We start from the raw sequence: 26,185 nt of genomic DNA on the forward strand, positions 1-26,185 counted from the left end.
TTTTAAATTAGTTTGCTAAGCTATCATGCATGCAACAAATAAATAAATAAATTAAGCCACACTCCATCTGTTAAGACATTTAATTGGAAAAAAAAAAAAGGATAGTTTAACATCTTATCGACATAGATAATTACATTAAAGATAATATAGACAAGCATGGTCAGTGACACCATTTCATTTGGATCAAATTATTGAAAGTAAAATATATAAAATACATGTTAATAAAGTTCAGCTGAGTTTGTCATTGGAGAAGCCATGGAAGACAAAACACATCTCCCAAGCACTTTTTCATTATATTTATAGCAAAGAGTTAAAGATGGACAATTTCCTGCAACATAAAATAAGATCACAAATGAGAGACATAAACGAATTTTTTTATAAATAAATAATTTAATTATTTTATTTATTAAAATATATAATTTATAGTATATTTATTAATTTATTAACATATTGATTTATCTTATTTACCACTAAATAAAATAATTATGATTGTATTTGTAAACGAGATATATTTATAGTTATCTCGTTTACATTATGAATAATACATGTGTATTATTATTGAAAAAATTACGATTAAAATAGTTTGAGTACTAATTTAAATGAGTTAGTTTTTAAAAAATTAATGTTATTTTAATTATATTTTTTAATAATACTATACATATTTCATTTATAATATAAATAAGATACATTTACGTGTAAATGAGATATATTTATAATTATTTTATTTACACAATAAATAAAATAAATTAATATAAAATAAATAGATAAATACGCTATAAATTATATTTTTAATAAATAAAATAATTAAATTATTTATTTATAAAAAAATCTCCGCATAAACACATTAGAAAATAAAATATAATTTGAATACATAGTAGAAAGACAATTAATGTATAACCTGTAAATTGATGATAACTATTTCAACTCATGCTTGTTCTTTTTCATCAGCAATCTACAATATAAAAATGATATTAAATAGAAATTAAACAATGAATAATAATTTGAACAACCAAAAATTAATTATGGTCTTTTTACCTGCAGCAATTTCTTATTCTCTTGCATTAGATCCACTCCCTACATGAGTACGAAGGATGAACATTATTGATGGAATGATACTTAGCATGTTAACTATATAGAGGAATATGACCTTTCACTTAGTAAATAGACCAAGTTATAAATTGTTTTTTTTTAAAGATACATTTATGGATAGTAATAATAGTTATTAAAACCTTTTTTGCGAGAACAGTGATGTCATTTGCCATTCTTTCATCCTGAAATAAACAAAAAATATTTCTTTATATACTAAAAATATGTACATAATCATTATTGTTGCAAAAATTAAATAATATATTTAGATATATTAAAAAATTAAAAATATTTTTGTATATAATTATTAACTAAAATAACTATTATTAATAATATTTATCTATAAAAATATTTTTGATTATTTATAAAAATTTATTTTAAATTATTTAATTAAAATATAAAATATTTATTATTTTAACTAATTTTTTATATTAATTAAAATACAAAATATATGAATATATATAAAAATTAAAAAATACCTTAGCTTTTAAAACGCGGGTCAGACCTTTGAGTAGACGTTCTTCAAGTTTCATTAGTTCTTGAAATTTTAATTCTTGAAGCTCTTCTCCATTTAACTGTCTGATAATAATAATTAATTATACTAACTGCCGGATAATAATAATTCATGATAGGTTGATATATATGAATAATTACTTACTTTTTGTACTAATTTAATATCTCTCTAGGGGAGGTGGACCTAAATGCATTGTTGAAATTATTATTTTTAAAAGTTTTACAAATTATAAACATATTTGATTTATGATACGTATATATTCTTATGATTATCGAGGAGTATAATATTAAATTTCAATTTTATTTTCTTAACATTGGATTATTAAATTGTGAATAAATTATTTTAAAGAACTAAATTTTAAAATAAGAAACAAAATAAAAAGTACTATATTATCATCAGAAATTTTCACAAAAAATTTAAAATAAATTAAAACAAACTCTTACTTAAATAAGTATTGATAAAGAAATTCATTAGATATTATTTCTACTTTGATCGTATGATTTCATTAAGTAGTCAAGACTGTTTTTAGAAAATACTTTTATTTTTCAGTGGTTAATGTGCTCCTTGGAGTTATTCTTGGTGAAACTTTGTACAGAATATTCAAGTTAATTGAGGATAATCCCAAATCACTTATGTCCTGGCTAGTTATGAGCCTCCGGGACAATACTACTTTCTTCTTGACCTATTTGGCTCTCAAGTAAAATACCATTAGCATAACTGTTGAGGAGGAACTAGAGTTTTGATTTGGTACCAATTTGAAGTTTTAAACTTTGCTTCGGTCAAGGAATTTAAAGAATTCAGTTTCACAAATGAAGGAGGGAATCGGTTGGATTTTTTTTTTCTCAAAACGGCGCAGTTTATCTAGAATTGGCAGTTATCGGTCCGGTCCAACCGATCAATTCTTAGCCAGTTTATCGGTTTCTGAGTGGTTTGCAAAAGAACGTTTAACGACAGTGGATCAGACTGTTTTTGAGCAATTACAATACAGTATATATTTTTTGGGGAGTGCTAGGGGAACAATGAAAATTTTGAACAACATGAACAACCACCAATCAAATGAAAATACATTACATCCTAATTTAATGCTACTAATTAAATTTACTCTTTTAATCCTATTAATTCACATTGTTTATACATTGTTCAAAAATCTTGTTGGTTACCTATACTTTTTCATATTTTTTTTATCTACATATACTGTTTTGTTTTAATTAAACAGAGTACGTACTCCGTACTCAGAGAAAATGAGAGAAGGAGAGAGCGGGAACGAGTGTTTGAGGGCGAAACACAGTGAGCATGGCGGCCATGCCGTCGGAAGAGATAAGGGGGAGAGTGTGGGTGGGGGTGCATCCGGTGTCAAGGAGGGTTTTTCACGAGGGGGTTTTTCAAATCCTACAAAGATCTCCTTTAGAGATAAAGTCATTGGTCCAGAGAAATCGAAGGCGTTTGCACTTGTAGGATCTCTATCTGGGGATAGTATAGCCACGGTGGTGGGCAAGCAGGGCGATTCCCAACCTCCATGTGTAAACTTCACTGAAGAAGCCAAGCTTTGTTTGGCAGAGCCTTATCGAGAAGCTTTAGTGATTAAGGTTCTTGATAAAAATTATAGTTACACAGCTCTTTCACACAAGCTTCGGATGGTTTGGCGCATCAAAGGTGGCTTTGATCTGCTTGATGTGGGGTTTGGATACTTCATGGTAAAATTCGATGCATGTGAAGATCGTGAGAAGGTCATGCTTGGTGGTCCGTGGTTGATTGAGGGGCACTATGTTGCTGTAAAACCGTGGGATATAGATTTTCGGCCATGTGAGCAATCCTTCGGGTCTACGCTTGTATGGGTTCGGATTTCGGGGCTCCCAATCTGGTGCTATCAGGAACAGGCCATGATGCGTATTGCTTCTGCAATAGGAGTTCCCATCAAAGTGGACTTAGCCACTAAATTGGCTGAGAGAGGACGATATGCCCGAGTATATGTTCAAATAAATTTAGGACTGCCAGTGATCAAGCATATCATTGTGGAAGGCGTAACTCATGTAGTGGAGTATGAAAGTTTAAATTTAATTTGTAACTCTTGTGCACGTTATGGTCACGATATGGCACAGTGCTTGGGTAGAGACTCTAGGGAAGGAAAGAGTGTTGATTCCGATGCCACCAAGCCACGGGACGGTACAAAGGCAGTGCCACATCCTGAGACCAAAAGTCACAATTCAAATGAAGTAGAACCTAATGTGGTAGGTGGCGTTACTGGCGAGAATCCTGCATCGAATTTGCAAGAAGATTTGGAGGCTAATAATTTGGAAGGAAATAATGTTGAGGAGGCTTGCATGCATGATGAACCAGGCTGGGAGCAAGTTGTGAGGAAAGGTAAAACCAAGCTGGGTCAGAAGCAATCTAACAAGGTCCAAAGAGGCATTCAATCCAGAATCGATTCGGGTAGAGTAATCAGGCCCACCATTCACTTCTCTCACACGAATGGATCAAGCTCCTATCGTGCTAGGGTCGGGTCACGAGTCAAGGTCGGACACAGCGCTTCCCGTGTTGGTGAGACGTCGATCTCCTCAACCCGACACACCCCAGTGCCTTGCGGGTCCTCTCTCCGGAAACGACCAAGGCCGGGGTCCCTACAGAGCTCGCCAGTTGAGAAGAATGGAGGCACGGTGGTGGAAGCATCGTCATGTCTTCCTGCAACCGTGAAGGAGGGTGTTACCGTGGCGGTTCCATTGGAGAAGGAAGGCGCATTGCCGGCTGTTACTGCGTCGGTAGGCGGGATTAAGGAGATATTCCAAGGAGATCCGGCAAACCTGAAGGTCACGGGAGTCACTTCCGCTGGGCAAGCCTCGGTTTGAGGTTGGTGAAGCACTTTGATTTCCTTGTTTTATATTTTTATATTTTATATTATGGATAGTTTAAATATAATAGCTTGGAATATTAGGGGTGCTTCTAATAAGTTAGCCCGGGTGAATTGTAAAGAGCTGGTTAGGAAATTTAAACCTGTAATTTTTATTGTGGTTGAAACTCACTGTCCTTTTCAACACTTGAAAATGTTCTGGGAAAGACTTGGTTATCACCCTATTGGTATAGTGGAGGCGTCAGGACACAAGGGGGGTATTTGGTTCCTTTCTGCAATACAGGGTGTTCACTGCAAATGGGTTGATGCTTTCGATCAGTGTGTTACAGTTGAGGTTCAGGCAAATAATGTGATTTGGAGGTGCAGTGGTATCTATGGTAGTCCTCAATTTAATACCAGAGTTTTGCTATGGGATTATCTTGTTACTCAGTCTTCGTCTTTCTGCGGGCCATGGATTGTTCTTGGTGATTTTAATGAAGTACTATTCTCTCATGAATCTAAGGGTTGCCTCTCTAGGGGATAGTAATCTGTTTGACTTGAAGACTATTGGAAGACAATTTTCTTGGTACAGAAGGGTTAAAAATGGTGTTGAGGTGGCGAAAAAACTTGACCGGGTTTGTATCAATAGTGGCTGGCTATCTCTCTTTCCAGAGGCTTACGCAGAAATTTTAAATAGGCTTCAATCTGATCATTGTCCTATCCTAGTACGCTGTACAGGTCGTCCCCAACCGAAAAAGAATAGACCTTTTCGGTTTATTGCAGCTTGGGCAACTCATCCGGGGTACAGAAATATTGTGAACCAGTCATGGCAGGCTGGCTACAGAGAGATGCACGGCAAGCTTTCAGAAGTGCAGAAGAACTCTTTGGAGTTTAATTCTAAAGTGTTCGGCAATATTTTTGTTAGGAAATGCAAATTGGAGAGACAGATTAATTTCCTTCAGAAGCGACTTGAAGTAATGGAAGATTTGTCTATGCGGCAAAAAGAAAAACAGCTGATTGAGGAATTTAATAACACGCTTGTGCAGGAGGAACTTCTATGGTTTCAAAAATCCAGAGAGCAGTGGGTAAAATTTGGGGATAGAAATACCAAGTTCTTTCATGTCCAGACTCTTGTGCGGAGAAAGCATAATAAGATTCATGGTCTCTTTCTTCAAGATGGGGTGTGGGAAACGGACCCGGATGTCCTTAGAAGGGAAGCTGAATCCTTCTATAAACGCCTATTCTGCCAGTCGGAGGATGTAGACTTAGGTTGTCTTGGTGATGTGCCACTGCCTTCTTTGAATGATGAAGCCTGTTGTAGCCTCACAGCGCCAGTTACTCTGGAAGAAGTTAAGTCAGCTGTTTTCAGTATGCATTCTTTTAAGGCGCCGGGCCCTGATGGGTTTCAGGCTTTCTTCTTTAAAGAATACTGGAAGATTGTTGGTTTTGATGTTTGGACTATGGTTCGTCATGCGTTCTCTGGTTTGGATATGGATCCAAGGATGATGGAAACTCTTGTGGTTCTTATTCCGAAGGTAGAAAACCCGGTTTCCATGAAGGATTTCCGACCAATTAGTCTCTGTAATGTGGTTTACAAAGTTATAACGAAGGTCCTGGTCAATAGACTTCGTCCCCATCTCAAAGAGATTATTGGGCCCCTTCAAGGAGGGTTTATCCCGGGGAGAGGAACCCCTGACAACATCATTGTAGCACAAGAGGTTCTCCATTTCATGAAGAAGACAAAGTCAAAGAAAGGCACCCTGGCCTTTAAGATTGATTTGGAGAAAGCGTACGATAGAGTGGATTGGGGATTTCTGAAACAAACCCTGGTGAGTTTTGGCTTTCCTCCTCCGACAGTCAATCTGATTATGCGTTGTGTCACTGCTTCCTCACTGTCTATCCTCTGGAATGGAGATAGATTAAATAGCTTTACTCCGAGCAGGGGTCTTAGGCAAGGAGATCCTATATCACCGTATCTGTTTGTGTTGTGTATGGAGAGATTGTCCTGTTCTATTAATCAGCAAGTTGATAAGGGCTTGTGGAAGCCAATTGCGGTTTCTAGAGGGGGTCCAAGAATTTCTCATTTGATGTTTGCCGATGATTTGCTTCTTTTCTGTAAAGCTGAAAAACAGCAAGTTCAAACTGTAATGGTAGCTTTGGAAAATTTCTGCAGAGCCTCTGGGATGAAGGTTAATGTGGAAAAATCTAAAGCGCTATGCTCCAGGAATGTTTCAGCGACAAGAAAAGAGATTTTCACTGGAGTCTCCTCCATCAGATTCGTTCAGAACTTGGGCAAGTATTTAGGGGTGAACCTTAATCACTCTCGGGTGACACGCGCAACTTTCAACGATGTTTTGGACAAGATTCGGGGAAGGCTAGCCAGCTGGAAAGGAAGATTGCTTAATAAGGCAGGCAGACTCTGTTTGCTCAACTCGGTAGTGACTGCGATTCCTACTTATCGCATGCAAGTATCTCTCTTCCCTAAAGGGGTAACTAATAAGATAGAATCCATGATGCGAAACTTTCTATGGAAGGGTCAAGCTGATGGTAGAGGCCTGAATCTAGTTAACTAGAAAGTGTTGGTCACTCCTAAGAAGTTTGGAGGTCTGGGAATTAGAGATCCTTTTTGTGCCAATATTGCTCTTCTTGGAAAACTAGTTTGGCAACTTTTTCACCATCCCAACAAGCTATGGGTTCAACTGTTGACGGAGAAATACCATTCTTCTAAGGATAATTGTTTTAGTCGGTCTCGAGGAAGGGGATCTTATGTTTGGAAGAGTATATGTCGAGCTTGGGATATCCTAAAGGAAGGTTTTAGTTGGTGCATTGGGGATTTGGAACAGAACTTTTGGTTTTCTAAATGGAGAAGAGAGGGGCGACTGTGTCAGGAGATGGATTATGTTCACATTTCTGATTCGGATCTCAGGATCTTGGACCTTTGGTCATCTGGACAGTGGAACCTTGAGAATATCTATTCTCCTCTGAATCAGTCTCTGCAGAGCAACATTAATTCTTACAACCCAGATGTTCAAGCTGGTTCAGAGGTCGGTTGGTGTTGGACTGGTGCGGCCTCAAAGGTTTATGATGCTCATAGTGGTTATTTATGGCTCAGTAAGAAGATGTTTAGTTGGGAGGATAGGGGTAATTGGCTTTGGCTTTGGCGTCAACATGTTCCGGAAAAGCACAAATTTTTGGCCTGGCTATGTCTTCGGGAGGCTCTTCCTACTGCTGCATTTCGTTTTAGAAGGGGCATTTCGCACACGGATAGCTGTCCACGATGTTTCTCAAGTCAGGAGTCGGTTTTACATTGTATTCGGGATTGTCCAAAAGCCCAACTTGTTTGGCAAGCTTTAGGGATCTCCGATCAACCAGTGGATTTGATGAGTTGGTTCTTACATAATAGCAAACAACGCCCCTTTAGATTCTTTTCTGGTCTCTGGTGGATTTGGTGTTCGAGAAACAACGAGATCTTTCATCCTCACGAGCATTGGACCACAGACAAGGTGATTGGTATGGCTTTGTCCTTAGAAAAGGAGCTCCGAAATATTTTTGAGTTGCAACGACTATCTATCCCCTCAACCATTAGTGGCTCTTGGATTCCCCCCTCAGTGGGTACCTTTAAGATTAATTGTGATGCTAGCTATCCTGGCAGTGGTGCTAGAGTTGGTTTTGCTTGTGTTAGCAGAGATTGGAAGGGAAGGTGGCAACGAGGCTGTCTGGGAACAATTGAGAGTCGTAGCATTTTGCAAGGAGAGTTGTTTGCTATTTGGAGAGGCTTTCTTTTAGCATGGGACTCGGGACAAAGAGACATTATATGTGAGACAGACTGTGTGGAGGCTTTTACTATTGTCAATAATTTACAAGATTGCTCTGGGTTTACTGATCCTTTGGTGTTAAAAATCCGAGATATCATGTCTTGGAAATGGCGTGCTGATCTTCGGTTGATCTTGAGAGATGCAAATACAGTAGCAGACATCATGGCAAAGACTGCAATGAGGACTATTTCTCCCCAAGTGGAGCTTCCATTGCCTTGGAAGGAGTTTGAGAGTAGTATTCAGCGGGACTGCCTTTCTTAAGCAGTTTCTTGTTTTTTTTCTTTCTTTATCAGTTTTTGTTTATTTTCTTTTAAGTCACCAAAAAAAACAGAGTTCATTAAAAACCATTCGCTCTCTTTCACCGCAAGAAAAAAAATTTTCGCTCTCTTTTCCTTGCTCTCTCTTTTACAGTTTACTCAAGAAACCAAGTTTCAAGAACTTCAATCTTGCATTCAATGGATTTCATTAAGCAGAGGAAAGAAGATACATTTTTGGCATCACCTTCATTTTCGAAGTACAACCAAAATTAAATGAACAGGTAGCTTGTTATATTTCAATCTTTTTCTTTTCATATATTTATATCTCTTCCTATCTATTTAGGTTGAACGGAGGAAGTTTTCATTTCAAAGAACAATTTCTAATTTCAGAATCCGGAAAACACCACAATACTAATCAATACCACCAATACCAAAATTCACGAAAAAATGCTTTTGGACCTTCTAGTGATGACAAAGTCAAAAAACGTTAATAAAACGGAAAGAGTATCCAAAAATAATAAAATTGTGAAAGAATAATGAAAGAAAAGAAAAAATAAAAAAATTTTATATTGATTATTAATTGATTAAAAATTGTTTCACAATTTTATTATTTTTGGATACTTTTTATGTACTCTTTTCATTTTATTAAACATCACTAATATACAGGTATCTTTACAATTATGTTTGAGACATCAATTTCTCAACTGTACTTAGTTCTGTTATTTGCTTTGTCTTTCAGGTTGAAAGGATTGAGTTTTATTTTGAAGAACAAATATCCGTTGAAAGACGATGGCTTTCTAATTTGGTTGCATCCTAAATCTTCAAAAAAAAAAAAAAACAACACAATAATGATTACTATCACGGAACGATCTGTGGTTCGTATAAAGTTTGGTAAAATCCCTTTTAAAACATACTTATAACGAAGAATAATTTATTTTTTCAAATTTTTTAAAATTTTATATAATATTTTAAAATAAAATAATTTTAAAATAAAAAATTCATAATAAACATAAATATAATAAATAAACTCTTTTATTTTTTAAATTTAAAATTTTATATAAGTATCATAACAATTTATTTTATCCTAAATATCATCATTAAAAATACTAAATTACCTAACTCAAATTTTAGAAACTCATAGTTTAAATATTTACTTGATTGTACTAATATAAATAGAGTTATCATTAGTCAATAATAAAATTTGTATATAATCCAATGTTAATATTAGATTCGTCTCCTATCTTTCCAAATTTTGGCCAATGAGTTATAACTCAAATGGCATAGTGTCTCCATACTCATTTAAGAGGTTGCGGGTTCGAGTCTTCTATCTTTGGTTATAAAAAAAAATATTAGATTCGTCCATTATCCACTTATATATATTTTTGTACTAATTACGTCTATTATCCACCTAAAATTATTATATATAAATAATTACGTACTCTTTTTGTACTAATTTAATATTTTTTAATTATTTTTTTATTATAAATACTTGCCCTTTAAATAAGTTAATGTAATATTGATTTTATTTTTCAAATTATAATTATAAATTAACACATGAGAAAAAATAATTATTTTTTAAAAAATATCAAGTAACTAATATTTTTTATTATATTTATTTTATATTTGAGTCAACAATCAATTTCTCATTCTTTTATACTAAAAAAAATGAGTAACATTTTTAATTTTTTTAATGATAATATTAATAATTTAATACATTTAAATAATTCTGTTACTCTGAAACTATGTTTAAGAGTGAATAGTTAATTAAAAATGAGGATATATAGTACCTTAATTCATGAGTCTTATCTGCCACCTCATTGCGCATCTTGAAGCATATACACAAAGATATATAAATTCCATCAAATATTGTATGCTCTGTAATACTTTTTATTATCTTAATTTTTTAGTGATAAGATAACAATGAATTGTTAATTGGAAGAGTACATCTTACTTGCAATTCCATTGGAGGGTGATATGATGATTTGTCGATGCTTGAATGCATATTTTTGTGCATTTCTACTACCTGTTCCACACTGAACATATAACGGATAAAATTGATTTATTCATTTTATTTATTTTTCTTTTAAATAGAATTTAAATTTAAAATAAATTAATTTTTAGTCTGTCAAATTAAATAAAAAAAAATATTTCATGAAAGCCCCAATTAATAGTTATTTCAAGTAAAAATATTAAAATGCATAAATTTAACAAATAGGACATGCAAAAATAAATAAATTTTTATGATTGTGAACAATTTGGGGATAATGAAGCTTTTAATTTTACAAGTTTACTTAATATATATATATATATATATATATATATATATATATATATATATATATATATATATATATATATTTTACCAAAGATATGAGATTCGAATCCGCAACCTTTTAATTGAGTATGGGAAGACTATGCCATTTGAGCTATTACTCATTGGCTTAATATAATAAATATTACATGTAATTATTAGTAGCTTTACATTTTTACGTTCAAATATTACTAATTCAATGATTTCATTATAATTATATATGATCATTAATGTTAATTTGTGTGAGGATTGGAATAATATGATCAGGTAATTTTTTTTTATAAAAAAAACTATGTACATACAAAAAAAAATAATTACTAAATTATTATTATATATTTGTATATAAATATATTTTTATTATGTATTTCAATAATATTTTATACGAATAATTAATTTAGTAATTAATTTTTTGTGTACTGTACGTGTAGATAGTTTTTTTATATACACTTAAAAGTTATATATTACATTGATTTAAATATTATATCATATTATATTATATATTTATATATATCAAATAATTTGGGGTTAATATGATATTTTGTAACTATAATTTATGATATGCAGATAATCAGTTCATCCTTTAATTTAAAAAAAAAATATCATAAAATTTTCAGCAAGATGCAAATTTAATCTACAACAGTGTGAAAAATTGAAAATATCCTTATATAAGTAGTATATCATAAAAATAAAATTTATACACTACTCAACCTAATAACCCTTTTTTTGACATTGAATTTTATCAATCTAAGTAGTATTAAATTAAAAAAACAAAACGAATTTTACCATATATGTCCTATATATAATAGAAATTGAAATAGTTTTGATGTACAATTTTTTTGTTATTAAAATATATTTTAGTATATATTTATTAAAAAAAAAAAAACTTTTTTTCTACTTTTAAAATTTGAAATGTAAAGTTTTTTTTTCTAGGATAAAAAGTATTTACATTTTGATTAATTTTATACATAAATATTTAATAGATAAAAGGAGAGTTAATAGACATATTATTATTTATTGATAGGCTATGTGTGTATATAATGACGTTCAGCTGTTGTGATTATTTGTGGTCTTTTATAGAAGTTGTATAATATATTGGGAAAAAGACAGATATGTCCTGACTTTTTAAATTTTTGACAAATATATTCTTGATAAAATTTAAATACCAAAAAGTTTTTGACTCTAACAAACAGAGAATAATTTAGTTTTTCTGTCTATTTGTCTCTTATACACCAAACGGAACTGGCTGACGTGGCTGAAACGGTGTCCAAATATCCATTATGGTACCACGCTGGAAGGGAAATAAAGTTTGAAGGACAAATAAGTCTTTGACGTCATTTTGCAAATAAAGTTCGAAGGACAAATAGGTCCTTGAGAATTTAGTTCATTATACTTCTATTATGCTTCTATTATGAGAATTTAGTTTATAAAATTATGCTTGTATTTTGAAATCTAGTTAACTTGTTGTATTCTGTAATTTAAATTATTTATTAAATTGCATTAGTTCAGTTTTTATAATACCAGTGGCATTAGTTAGCATGAGTTCATTTATGCATCAAGTTAGTATTAGTTCATTTGTGCATTATTCATGTATTAAGTTAGCATTAGTGCATTTGTGTATTATATTAGAACTAGTATTTTTATTCATAATAACATTACGAGAATAATTTTTTTTTTAAATTATAATTCACTTTGTTCTAATAGTATAAACTATGCATGGCACAAAAGATTTATAAAATCAAACTACCTTTACAAAAAAATCGTAAGTTGACAAAAGTCTCTGGCTAAGAAGACCAAGATATCTACAGATAAAAAAAATTAAATAATAAGATTTTTAGTTATTATTTTTATATGAAAAGTCTAATTTTTTATTAATAATTAATTTTAACATTCGTTATCTAAAAATTAAAATAATTTAATGTGTATATTTTTACATTTAAAATATTTTAATTGTAAAAAAATATCGGATGACATTTTGATTTGTCAAATTACTAACATAAAATATAATTATATATAGAGTAAAAATAGTAGAGAGAAATAGAAAAATAGAGAGAGGTAGATGAGAGAATTTAGGAAAGGAGTTTATTAATTTTGAAAAAAAAAAATATTTTCTCTCAATTTTAATAAGAGTGTCGTGTGACACATTTAATTATTAAATTAGATAGTAATATATGATACATAATATAGGTATATTTCAATTAGATAGTAATATATGATACATATAGAAGCATAATGAACTAAATTCTCAAGGACCTATTTATCCTTCGAACTTTATTTTCCTTCCAGCGTGGCACCGTAACAAACACCTGGACACCGTTTCAGCCACGTCAGCCCAGTTCCGTTTGGTGTATGAGAGGCAAATAGACGGAAGGACTAAATTGTCCTCCGTTTGTTAAAGTCAATGACTTTTTTGTATTTAAATTTTGTCAAGAATGTATTTGTCAAAAATTTAAAATGTCAGAGAACTATCTGTTTTTTTCCTAATATATTAATATGTAAATATGAGAAATTCTAGTACTTTTTAGTAATTTTAGTCATTAGTATAAATATTAAATTCTCCCTAATAAATAAATTTTTTTAATTTATAAGTGTAAATTTTAAAAAATATAAATGTAAATTATATTGGTTCATTTATATAAAATTTTGTTAAATATATGTGCAAATTATATGTTTCTTATATGTAAATACTTATAAATACGATGCAAATTATTACTAGTTAAGTGCTAATCTCACATAATAATATTTGCTTGTCACCTTGCATTGCATTGCTCTATAAATAAAGTAATTGGTCAAATTCGTTCCGGAAAGATTACTAATTTTTCAAATTGGATCCTAAAATTTTTTTAATCAAATTCATCTTTTAAAGATTTTAAGTTAATCACATTAGTTCTTCTGTCACTTTTTTTGTTGATTTGGTGTCAAAATTTGTTAATATAATATGTCAAGTGACACCACAATATATACCTAAGAGTTTTAATTCACGTAAGTTTACAAAATTAGATCAAATCAAAACTTAATTAAGGGGAGAACTTGAGACACTGAATCTCTCAATTTAGAGTTGATTTGATATAGTTTGGTAAACTTATTATGTTAGCTGCCAATTTGAATTAATAAATATGTGTTGGATATCACTTAACGTGACATATCATCAAATTTTATGTCATTAGTAATGGAAGTGACACAGAATTAAGAGGACTAACTTAAATTTTTTAAAAGACGAATATGATTAAAAAAATTTGAAAATCCATTTAAAAAACAAGTAATTTTTTAAAATTAATTTGATCATTTACTCTCTATAAATATAAAAAAATTGAAGAAAAACAAAGATAAAGGAGAGAAACCTTGAACTAGAGTGTTGGAAGAGTTTGCCAGTAGCAGAAAAGACAAGGAGCGCCACCTCTGCATCACAGAGAGTTGAAAGCTCCCCGGCCTTCTTGAACAGACTTCTTCTCCTCTTTGAAAAAGCCACCTGCCTTGCTGCTATGTTCTCTATCTTCTTTATTTCTATCTTATGTTTCGTCATATTTCTACAAACACATAAAGAGTCAGAAATTAATAACTAATTCAGGATAAAATTATTAGTTTTAGTTTCTATGTAGAGAACAAGATATAAATAATAATAATAATATTATATGATAGAATATGATGCAAAAAATTTGAGTGAAACTTGCGTGCTATGATAGAAAGTGGGAAACCTTGAAGGTGAAATAAGAGGGGTTATAAGATCGGAACACCACGTTGTAAAGGGTGTCAATATATATATGCATGACTAGGAAGAAACGAGAATCTTAAAAAGGAAGCCTGTTGAGAGAGAGGGGAAAAAAATTGAAAAAGAATTATCTTCCAAAAGAATAAAAGATAAGATTTCTTCGTATTTGGAATATGCACAGAAAGAAAGAAAGAAAAAAATAAAGGTGCTCCTCTTAGCAAGAATATTTAAGCCATTCCGTTTGATAAAATGGAAAGAAAGGGGTAATAAAAAAAGAGAAAGGGGCAGCATTTTTGTTAAAATCTGGTTAGCATTTAATCATCGAAAAAAATAATTAATTCTATATTATTAGATGTTATTTCACATTCTTAAAAATATTAATGATAATTAATTGATGATTAAACATCATAAATTCTACTGACATTAGCATTCTTCAATAAAAAAATCAGGTGTTAAACATTTGAACTCCAATCTTTACCAATCACACACACCTATGCAAATGGGAGGATTTTTTTTTTAAGTGATTTTACGAGTATGTGTGTGTTTTTTTATAAATTTTTAAATAAATAATTATACATAATAGAAAAACGAATTAAATATGTTAGCTATGTAAGATATAAGTTGGCCACATCTCATTCTGCAAAATTTTTTTATTAATTGGCTGATTTTATGGGAGTCTCCTTTGGCACTTCAGATCACTTAGTTCTTTTTTTCTTTTTTAAGTATATTTTAGGATCCCTTGTGCATAAGTCGGTTAATTTTTCCCTTTATGGTCTGATAACTGATGCCAGCAAAGTAGTGGAGTATAAGTGAAAACTTTTTGGGCTTATTCTTGTCGGCTATTGTAGTGAGTGATAACAAATAGCCAATGATAGCAAATTTGGGTTAGTAGAAAGCTAGACTCATCCATTTATTTGAATCTCATATTACATATACTAATTTATTAGTTAACAATAGACTTTAAATAAAATTTAATTAAATTCGTGACAAATTAATCTTCTAAATTAAAAGATACCGTAAACAATAAAAAAATAAATAATCAATAATAACACAAAAAAATTAAAAAAATATATATTTTTTCTCAAGAGAGTTAATTATAAGGAGCATCCTTTTGAATAGTCATATTTAACTATATAAAACGAAAAAAAAAATAAAATTAAGGAGCATCATGTTTTAATACATCTGTATTTTCTATTTTTAACTTAATAGCATATCAATATCATTTTATTTTATTTGATCATTTTCTTGAAATATCAAAAGTAGATTTAAAAAATAGTTTTATCCTCAATTGGAAGGCAACTCCTTTCGTCTTATTTTTTTGGTAATCAGATTGCTTCAGCATGCAAGTCCACTCAATATGGAACGTACTACACTGGCATGGCTGAAAATTGTAACACTTGGATTTTCTTTGCTCCTTTATACAGTAAGAATAAGTAATAACACACTCCATAAGTCCATATGCAAAATTACGTTGCACAATGCAATTTATGATCTGCTGATAAAGATTATAAGATTTTTTTTTTTTTTATCAAAGATACGAGACTCAAACTCGCAACCTCTTAATTGAGTATGAGGAGATATGCCATTTAAACTATAACTCATTAGCTAAAGATTATAAGATGTTTGAGAGAGAAATATTTATAAATTTTATTTTGATACACTAATAATGTAAACTATTTTTAATTATATATTTGTTTTTTAAATAATTATTTATGTAAATAATTAAAAAAATTATTTTTGCTGATATATATATATATATATATATATATATATATATATCAAATTAAATTCTTAATTGATTCCACTAAATGTTAACATAACAAGTTAGATATTGAATGACATGTTTCGACTTATCATATAAACGGTTAATCTATTACGTATTTGATGAAATAAATCAATAATAATGACTAAAATAAAAATTTTTGAAATTTTATAAAAACCAACAATAACTGATATTTTTTTTTGTTTTTTATTGTATTTTTTAGTCTGAAAATAAATTATTACATGCATAAAATGAAATTCAAACCTTCAATATTTATTTAAATAAATTAATAAATTAACTACTAAATTAACTTAACTTAGTTCATAGATTTTATTGAAAAAAAAAACTTATAACTAATTCTATGATATCTATGAGTTGGTGTCTAAATTTTATCTAACTTATCTTTTATAATAAATTTTAATTTTTTAAAAATTATTTTTTATTATATTTTTTAAATTAAATATTATTTTTTTAATTTTTTTAATAAATAAACACCACTTTTTAAACATCATAGCATTCACCAAAACTTATTTAAACTATGGTTTAGTTGGATAAGGCCATAAGGGTCTATCTTTTTTGTAGGAGAAAAGAGATAAGGAGTTAAGGTCTTAAGGACACCTTTGGTTGGGTAGTTTGTTAGCGCTGCACCCTGCAGCTTTTATATCTGAGGGAGCACTGGCGCACTGAATGAGCCTATCACGTGATCCACCACGTGTTAAAAAATAAACCGAATGCTCTTCTTACAAGTGTCGCCCATTTGGGTGCAACAATCAATCAATTAAAATGGGCCAACCAAAGGACTGCATTTTGTTTTTGAAAAAAAAATAAGATAACACAATAAAAATAAAATATATTATAAAAATATAATTTATTATTATTTTTTATTTAAAAAATAGAAAAAAATATAATAAAAAATATAATTATAAAAAATTAACAAAAATAATAAAAAAAATTTTTATATTTTTTTATTAAAATAAACATAAAATATACTAATTCCATGTTTCTAAATACTATGTCTTTGTTTATATCTCATCTACTAAAAATAATTTTGTATTTCTGTGTCTTTGTATTAATGTCCCATCTTTATAAACAAATACAATCCTACAGAATAAGTACAAATTTACAATACCATATCTCTCACAGAAATAAATACAATTTTCTATAAATTGTATCAATTATTGACAGTTTTTTTTAGGTTGACAACTAGCTAATAAATTATTGTATATACAAAATGAAATTTAAATTTTTAACACTTACTTAAAGAAATTAGTAAATAAACTACTAAACTAATCTAATTTAGTCATTGCAGACAAAATTAATCCAATTCTAAATTACCTCTCTTTGAGGGAAATAACTTATTCTAATGCAACCTGAAGGATAACCTTTACAAATCTCTCTACTTTTGAGTATATGAAATTAAGTTAGACCTATTAAATGGTACAAGAATTTGAAAGAATTTTTAATTTTAAATTACTTTAAAAGCTTGATTACAAAAACCTATTCAATACAATGATCTTAGAAAAAAAGATTTGAAATTGTTTAGCATTATATCTCACATCACATACTTGGGTGAAATTATTTTTTCTATTTAAGGATAAAAATTACACATAATTACTAATTCATATTAAAAAATTATAAATTGAAGTGGATGGTTTTTTGAAATAACTTTTACTTATAATTTATTCTTCTATTGAAAATATACCATAAAAAATATTTTTAAAAAAATATCACAAAATCAAATGAGTGTATGAAATAGTTTTCTTTAAAATTTATTTTATTTTCAAATATTATATTATAATAAATTTAATTTTGATATAATGATAATATAAAAAAATTTATGCGAACATCAAATTTAGATCATACATTTAGATGACTTTTTAAATCATGTATTTAAAAATTATTTTTACTGATGTAATTATACTCAAAATTATTTGTGGAAAATTCTTTTGAAAATACATAAATTATTTTATAATTATTTTTAATTTTAAAAACAATTTTTATCAATACTGTTCATGTGATTTTTGCTTGTTAAGAATTTTCATATAAAAAAAATTTCACTAGTTAATTAAAAAACAATGGGAGATAAAAAGCTAGAGACCATTCCACATACCAAACTAAAACTAATCTAGCTATTACTAGGAAATTAAAGCATCCATTTCCCACACATCTCATCTCATAAGATATACTACTTCTTCTATCTTAACACAATATATTTTCATCTCCTATACATCAAAAGGAGAGAAGAATGTCCTGAATATAATAATAAGTACAGAATCCATTATAAGATATCCAATTTAAAATGAATAAACAAACAATGTTAAGAGTAAAAAGACTACATAAATGTATGGTGTGAAATACATTTTGAAATCACTTGATTTTTCACATGTTCAGTTTTTAAATGAATAAAAATTTTGGTTGAACATTTGCATTTGTATACTCATCAAAATCCTCATGGACATTTTTCTAAGATTATCCAAGCATAAGATAGTTGTCAATACAAAATGCAATGTTATCCGTGCACATCTTTTTTCACATTTTTTTAAGAGTTCTGCTATACAACATCCAAAGTGATTAATAAACAGTAAAAAAATATACAACTTAAATACTTGTGGTCACCTGTTCAATAATTCTCTTTTCATGTAACTTGAGTTTTCCTATCTAAACAACAAAGATAGCATATTATGTTTAAATTAGTAAAAGATATAGTCATATAGTACATAATTATAAACCGAATATTAAATAATATACTTTAGACAAAATTACAACACTCTTATTTTTCTTAAAAAATTAACTTCTATCTCTAACATTAAATATCAATTATTTACTATAAAGATTATTTGTATTATTTTATAATAAAGAATTAAACATCAAACAAAATTATAATATAAAAAATAAAATTATTTTAGAAATAATTTTAATAAATTTGATAGAAATAATATAAAAATAAGGAATGAAATATTTTTATGTGTGAGTACATATTTGTTTGAGTACTTTAATTTTTATATTTTTGAGTTAGTATTATATTTCATTTTATATATATATATATATTCTAATTTGATAATTACAAAAATTTTATTATAATAAAAAATAATTTAATGATAACATAATTATTAAAATTATACTAATTTGATTTAATCTCAACTCATAATTATATTTATATTATATTTGTACTTCATCCTTATAATGTGTGATTTTTGACTATCCACGTGCATTATAGTCATAGGTTTGATTATCAACAATAATTTACACAAGTTTGTTTACACATGCATTATATCCAGTATGTATAGCACCCATACATATTATTATGAAAACATGATGCTTCATAAAATTAAATACACAAAGTATATTCATAACTATGTCAAGCAAGTATCTATCATATTGTTATGTTATCCTTGTAATATGAAAGCTGATTTTTGTAAGTAAAAAATAATTAAGAAGTTTTACCTGTAGTCCAAAACTTGTAATGAATATCATTCCTGCTTATATCAAGAAGGTGATTGTTATGGTACTTAGAAGTGTTGTCTAACGTACTAAAAAAATTAAAAATTAATATTTATTTTTAAAAGTATAAAAATAAATAATTATTAAATATTTAAAATTTATTATAAAAAATAAGTTAAACAAAAGTTAGACACTAAATTATAAATGTCATAGAATTTACCTATCAAAAATTTCTAATACTAAAACTTTTTCATACGAAAAGAAACACAGCTAAAATAAATCAAAATATATTAAAATGTACGATAACCTTAAATTTGATTGATACAAATGCAGATATTCCTTCCATTTGAATTGCAGCTTGTTTAATACCGGATATAGTGAGATGACATATGTGACAATAGATGGGTAACAAATTTTAGTTGTCGAATGGATGCTAAAAATGACAACTGATAATGTTATAAAAGATTGCAAAACAAATACACCATAATTCAATACGAGATTTTAAAGTCATCGTCAGAAACATTGAAGTAATTAAAAAGATGAAAATCAAACAAAAATTGAATGAGTTTTACAAAAAGAATAAAAAAAAATTTCAAAACACCCCAACAGCGGGTTAAAATAGTGCATGATAAACTATATATTCTAATGATTTATACTATGAATGGGGAGTGACTATATGTATATATAAATATTAAAAAAATTAATCATAATTACATAATAAAAATATAATATTTATTAAAAATAGAATTATTTTGTCTCTTCATGCTTAAACTTTTTTTGAAAAAATAATTTTATAATATATCATACAAAATCAAAATATATATTTACATGAAAAAATATATTAAAAATTAATTATTATTTATGTGTCTTATTTTATTAATTTAAATTTAAAAAAGTAATTTTATAACAATATTAAAACTAAATCTTCATTAAATCAATACAAGATATATAAAAATACAATATTAACTCATAATAACCTGAGTAAATATATTCTATCATGCAAATTGAATCTACAAAATCTTGTACTATAAGGACATTGGAACCTGTCTTTTTTTTTTTTTCTTTCTTTAATGGAGTTTTGGATAAATATTCTTTTCTAGGTTGAATACAGAACAGATGTTCTAGCATTTATACTCAATTATTTCTCTATCAACTTTTCACATGCCATGATCAGCTCATATTAGTCATAGGAATTTTTTTTACAGGGCACTATAAATTTTTTAATGAGTAAAAAATATACCTATCTTTATTCTGCACTGTATATGGCAACATAGATAGATACCTTTAATAACTCACCAAGTTCAATATATCCATTATCCATCATGTTATATATATATATATATATATAAATAAAAGACTAAGTCGGTAGTTTGACTCATATAATTTCCAAAGGCCAACTCTTAGCCTGATTGTGTTGTCTCTGACAAAGACATCATGAAAATATTTTTTAACATAGATACTTTTAATAACCCACCAAGTTCAATATATATCCATTATCTATCATGTTTTATATATATAAGACTAACTCAGTCGTTTCCCTCATAATTTCCAAAGGCTAATTGTCAGCCTGATTATGTTGTCTTTGATAAAGACATCATAATTTTTTTTTTGTAAAATATTTAGAATAAAAATATTTTAAAGATTTATAGTTAAACTTAAAATAAATTTTTCTAACACCATATCTTCACTTAATTTTTGCAATCAATTTATTTCTAAAATTTTAAATTTTAATATTAATTAATAATTTAATACCATTTTTTCAATAAAACACGAATAATAATGTTATATTTATATTAAAATGAATGACTAAAATCAGTTATAATATATTTATGTATAAATAATTTAATTCATTTATAATATATATTTTATACTTTAATAAATATTTTAATTAATAATTAATTTTAATATACATCTATCATAATTATATATTTGTTTTATTTTATGTTATTAATATTTTTTAATAAAAAAACATTATATATACAAACAAAAAGAAGGAATATAACTTAAAACTAACGTACTAATGATGATTATTTCAAAATTTAAATACTAGGAGATACTAATATATTAATATTATGTAAAGATTAATCTCAATATCAAATTTATGTTAAAACTTCAAACAATTTGACGGATAAATATATTTATATCATTCTAAACAAAAGAAATACACAAATGAGTTATCATAAATTATTGTTTATTAGAAGGCAAAGAAAAAAGTATTTTAATAATGATAAAAATTCACATGCAATTGTTTTTATGTGAAATTGATAATTAAAAATGTTAGATTATAATTTAGTTAAATTTATCAAATTATTTAATAATTCTTAACTATTAACCTCGCATAAAAACAAATTCAGTGAGTCTCTACCTTTAATAATAAATATAATGATAGCAACTATCAAATGACACAAAATACATATGCTTTCCAAGTATTTATAATTCTTTAGTTTTTTCATATTAGTTATTATTTTTATGTTGAAAAACATTATCGGCAGTACTTGATATACTACTGCATAGCAACCATCTAATTAATTCAAATAATTAATATGATATTTGAAGATAAAAATATTTGAACCTCTTTATTTTTGCCAACTATATCACTCTATATTTTCTATTTTATAATATTAAAATCTTATAGACTATATAATTTAGCAAGAAGGAGAGACAATGAAAGAAACATGCTAGCTTAGCTTGTTAATTATCTTGCCATAAAGATAAGAGAGGAAGGGAAAAAATTTTAAGGAAAAATAAGGAAGAAAACTATAACTAAGTCGGCAATATTTTTGAGTACATGTTGAGCACACAAGAAAGACTCTCATTTTTTTATTTATTATTTATCTTGTAATAAGTTCTATTCCTATGATGTTGAGTTGTTTTTTTTTAAATGATAATATATATGAACAAAGTCTAAAACTATTGAATATATTAAAGGATTTGTAATATATTAAGGTATTTAACAAAACTAGAAGAAGTCACCACCATCTTTGCAAATTAAAATAGTCTCAATTTCACTATGCACCTTATAAATAATATCCTTTATGTTCATATATCACTCTTACAAGGCGAACAGAAGATTAAATCATGATATATGTGAATCCTTTAATTGCTCTACCATATCATCATATGTTATGTTTTTCTTTGTATATAAGAATTTTTCTGTAGGATAAAAAATTGTTTGTACTCATCTAGGCACTAAGTTAATTGCTGTTATCTCTTAAACTATAAGATCTTTAGCTAGTGATGAGAGTGATGAGTTAGAAACACAAAAGAACACGATGAATATAGGAAAAAAAGAGAGCATAGATGGTGATTTTTGTAAAACTCTTGAGTCTAAACATATAATAATGATATAGGTAGACATCACAGTACAAAGGGAAAGGAATATATAGAGGCACCTTGAGATACACCAAATATCTGAAGACACATACAGCTACTGTAGTTTTGCGGATTGGAGGTGAAACAAGAAGAGTAGCAAGTTGTATATACCATATACAGCGCAGTAGATCCACGGTTGAAGTCGGTATAACTTTCTTCTTCGTTTACCTGAACCAAAAATAAACAAACAAACAAATAAATAAATCTAAGAGCTGTAATTAGGGATAAATTAAAACTGGAGTTACACTCAAAGGGAAGACAGTGAAAAGAAGAAGATCGAACTTATGCACAAATATGTATTGAAACCTCAGATCCAAATCAGGAGTGCAGATAAGAAAATAATAAATAATTATTTTTAGCTGAAAGAGATAATAGAAACGTAACCTTGCAGAAGTTAGTAAAGTGAGACTCCGATCCCGTGAGCCAGATCTGAGAGAAGGAGTAGCGGCTGCTTCTTCCGAGAGAAGGATCGGAGATGAACATGATCCTCAGGAGTCACAGAAAAACTTAAAACACAGACGTTTTTGGTTATTTACTATTTAGAGAAGGAGATAGGTACAGGAGTTCCTTTTTTTTCTTTTTCTTTTTTTTTTTCTTCGACCAAAAAGGGATAAAAAAATTTTTAAAAGCGAGGTAAGAGTGCAGCACAAGTCACAAGTGAAGGAAAAAGGGAACTTTGCTTAACACTGATGAAATCAGGTACGAACATTACTAATCCAAACCATGCGTAACATTGGAGCAGTGAGTGAGGGTAAGGAATGGTAAGCCCGTAAGGGGGAGGGAGTGAGGGACGCACAAATAAGCTGTTCGTACTAATGTCTAATGACCATTTTCCATTATTTATTTATTTATTTATTTTTGGAAACTCTTGATTTTTTTATTTTTTATCTTTCCTTTCCTTTTCTGGGCTGCTTTGCTGGCACCTTCTAGCACCACACGAGATTCAGCATATGAAAATTCTTCCATCACTACAACAAATTTATTCTTCAATAAAAACTTAAAAAGTGTGACTAGAAGTCTAGAAGTGACGATTTTACTAAAAATTATGCTTATTTAATTATCGAGAGGTTTTAACCGAGATTACTTATGAAATGAGAGCATATTATATTATTATCAAAGATATCGCTTTTCAATATCAAAATTTATATTTTTAGCGATATAAAATTTTAGAGACATAAATAGATTATGTTTTTAAAATATATATTTTCAAATTAATTCTCTAATTTATTTATTTATACTTATTATAAGTATTTAAGAAAATTCTAAATATTCCAAAAAATACAAGATAAAGTCCCAAATTATATATTAATCACAAAGAAAAGTAACAGACAATAAAATTAAATATCACATTTAAATTTTTAAAAGATCGTTATATACAATAACCTAAAAATAGAAAATTGGATAAATAATCGATAACCAATACTAATATACTCATTCTCATAAAGTGCTAGAATAGAGAGCGCTTTAAAACCCCTTAAATAACTAGATTACAACCAAAGCCATAATCAATAATCTACAATTGACTAGTCAATGAAACCCGTAGATTCCCTTGCATACCCTTTTTCTCTTCCTTTGCCATTGTTTCCACTGATTCCTCTGAGGTAACATAGGTGGAAGAAGCAAACAGAAGGTTGTTCTGCACTCCAGACAATACTTGAAATTCAAATTGTTCAAAGAACAAACAAAATATGAAAACAAGTTCAAGTGTATATCATATAATTACTTTTTATTTAGACAAGCTGCTATCCAGTTTAAAGGATACTGGAAATTATCAGCTTTGTCTTCGCTGTTATTCTATTCTTTACATCCTGTTTTTTTTAGGGGATCAAGGCTGCATAAGCATGATAGTTTGTTTAAAAGAATTATCAACTTTCTTTACATTTTATATGCAACAGGAAAATACAAATGCATACGAAATCCTCCAACCATCAAAATTAAACAGGTAGTTTGAGAATTATATCAATCGCATTTTAAAAGTCCACTGAAACTTGAAATCAAATCTCTATTTGAAAAAGAAAAAGAAAATTGAACTTGAACATCTTAAAGTTGCTGGAAACTTTACTACCAGATACAATACGAGGACAACTCTAATAAAAAAGATGCAAAAAAAGAGAAAGAGGTATTAGGCATGTAACAAGAACCGAAACAGGGGACAATAAAGTATGTACTAGCTAAGACCAGCACATACAAGTCTTGTTTCTTGTAGTGTTCGGGTAAATATAAGAAAACAGAAAATTAGTAATGTAGCTTGCTAATAGTTCTCACTTCTCATGATAAAGAACAAAGAATCAGCAAGTGCAAGTTCTTGTTTCATAACTTTGGGGTTCATAGCTGCAAACAAATTAGCAAGTACCTGTTCATTTCATTTGCCTTGTAAAGAAATCTGAAACCTTATAGCCAAGTAAAATAGCTTGAAGTACCTTAGTAAGTGATATCATGTGAGCTGCCTTAGCAGATAAATCTCCAAACATGAGATATCTGCAGAAATATTAACAGTAATGAATCACTTTATGCACCCCAAAGGCCCAAAGTAAGAATATAAGAATTTATATCATACTCTACATAAATATTTGGATTTAATTTTAATGCGCTGTTAGTGTAAAGTAGTTTTACACGTACATCTAATTACTAATGTCACATCAGCAAAAATAATTATTTTTCATATTGACCACATGAATAGTCATCTAAAGAATGGATGTGATTACACGACTGTCGGTGCATCAAAATTAAACTCAAAATATTTATAGATAAGGTTAGCAACTTAGCATAAAAGAGCCATAAAATAAGACTATTTATCTTTATTCTTCTCTTATGCTTTATAGCAACACGGTAGAAAAATGGTAGCTATTTTTAGTTACTTCTCTTAGTAGATGTCTGAAACAAATATTTTGGAGTCCATTGTTGAATACACTACACCCTTTTTGAAGGTTCACATCAATTACTCAAAATGGAGGGGAGATAAGGACAATCTGCACATACCTCTCTAGAGCATTAAAACGATTGTGTAGAACATGTTGGGTTTTTTTTCTTCTTTGTGAGGCCCAAGCCCAACATTTTGAGGGTGTCTCTTGCACTCATTATGCCACAACCCTAGTTC

General features: G+C 28.7%; 1 protein-coding gene across 5 annotated transcripts; it reads right to left on the reverse strand.

Annotated features, from left to right (window-relative positions):
* Positions 1-68: 68 nt before the first annotated feature.
* Positions 69-23,902, reverse strand: LOC107624440 (MADS-box protein JOINTLESS). 5 transcript variants are annotated; one of them, XM_088505419.1, is made up of 10 exons: positions 23,473-23,899; positions 23,109-23,256; positions 14,146-14,331; positions 10,448-10,529; positions 10,284-10,321; positions 1,566-1,665; positions 1,230-1,271; positions 1,036-1,074; positions 899-952; positions 69-328 (listed from the first exon to the last, which is right to left on the reverse strand). In XM_088505419.1, the coding sequence occupies exons 3-9, from the start codon at positions 14,325-14,327 to the stop codon at positions 926-928; spliced, it is 510 nt and encodes a 169-aa protein (XP_088361545.1). In that variant the 5' UTR covers positions 14,328-14,331; positions 23,109-23,256; positions 23,473-23,899; the 3' UTR covers positions 69-328; positions 899-925. The 5 variants fall into 5 exon arrangements, with proteins under 5 accessions (XP_088361545.1, XP_088361555.1, XP_088361563.1 ...); XM_088505429.1 differs by lacking the exons at positions 23,109-23,256; positions 23,473-23,899 and adding exons at positions 19,720-19,751; positions 20,024-20,367; XM_088505437.1 differs by lacking the exon at positions 1,230-1,271 and having other exon boundaries at positions 23,473-23,902.
* Positions 23,903-26,185: the final 2,283 nt, after the last annotated feature.

This window comes from Arachis ipaensis, chromosome B10, assembly GCF_059453495.1.
Source record: "Arachis ipaensis isolate K30076 ecotype BB chromosome B10, ASM5945349v1, whole genome shotgun sequence".
Lineage (NCBI taxonomy): Eukaryota > Viridiplantae > Streptophyta > Magnoliopsida > Fabales > Fabaceae > Arachis > Arachis ipaensis.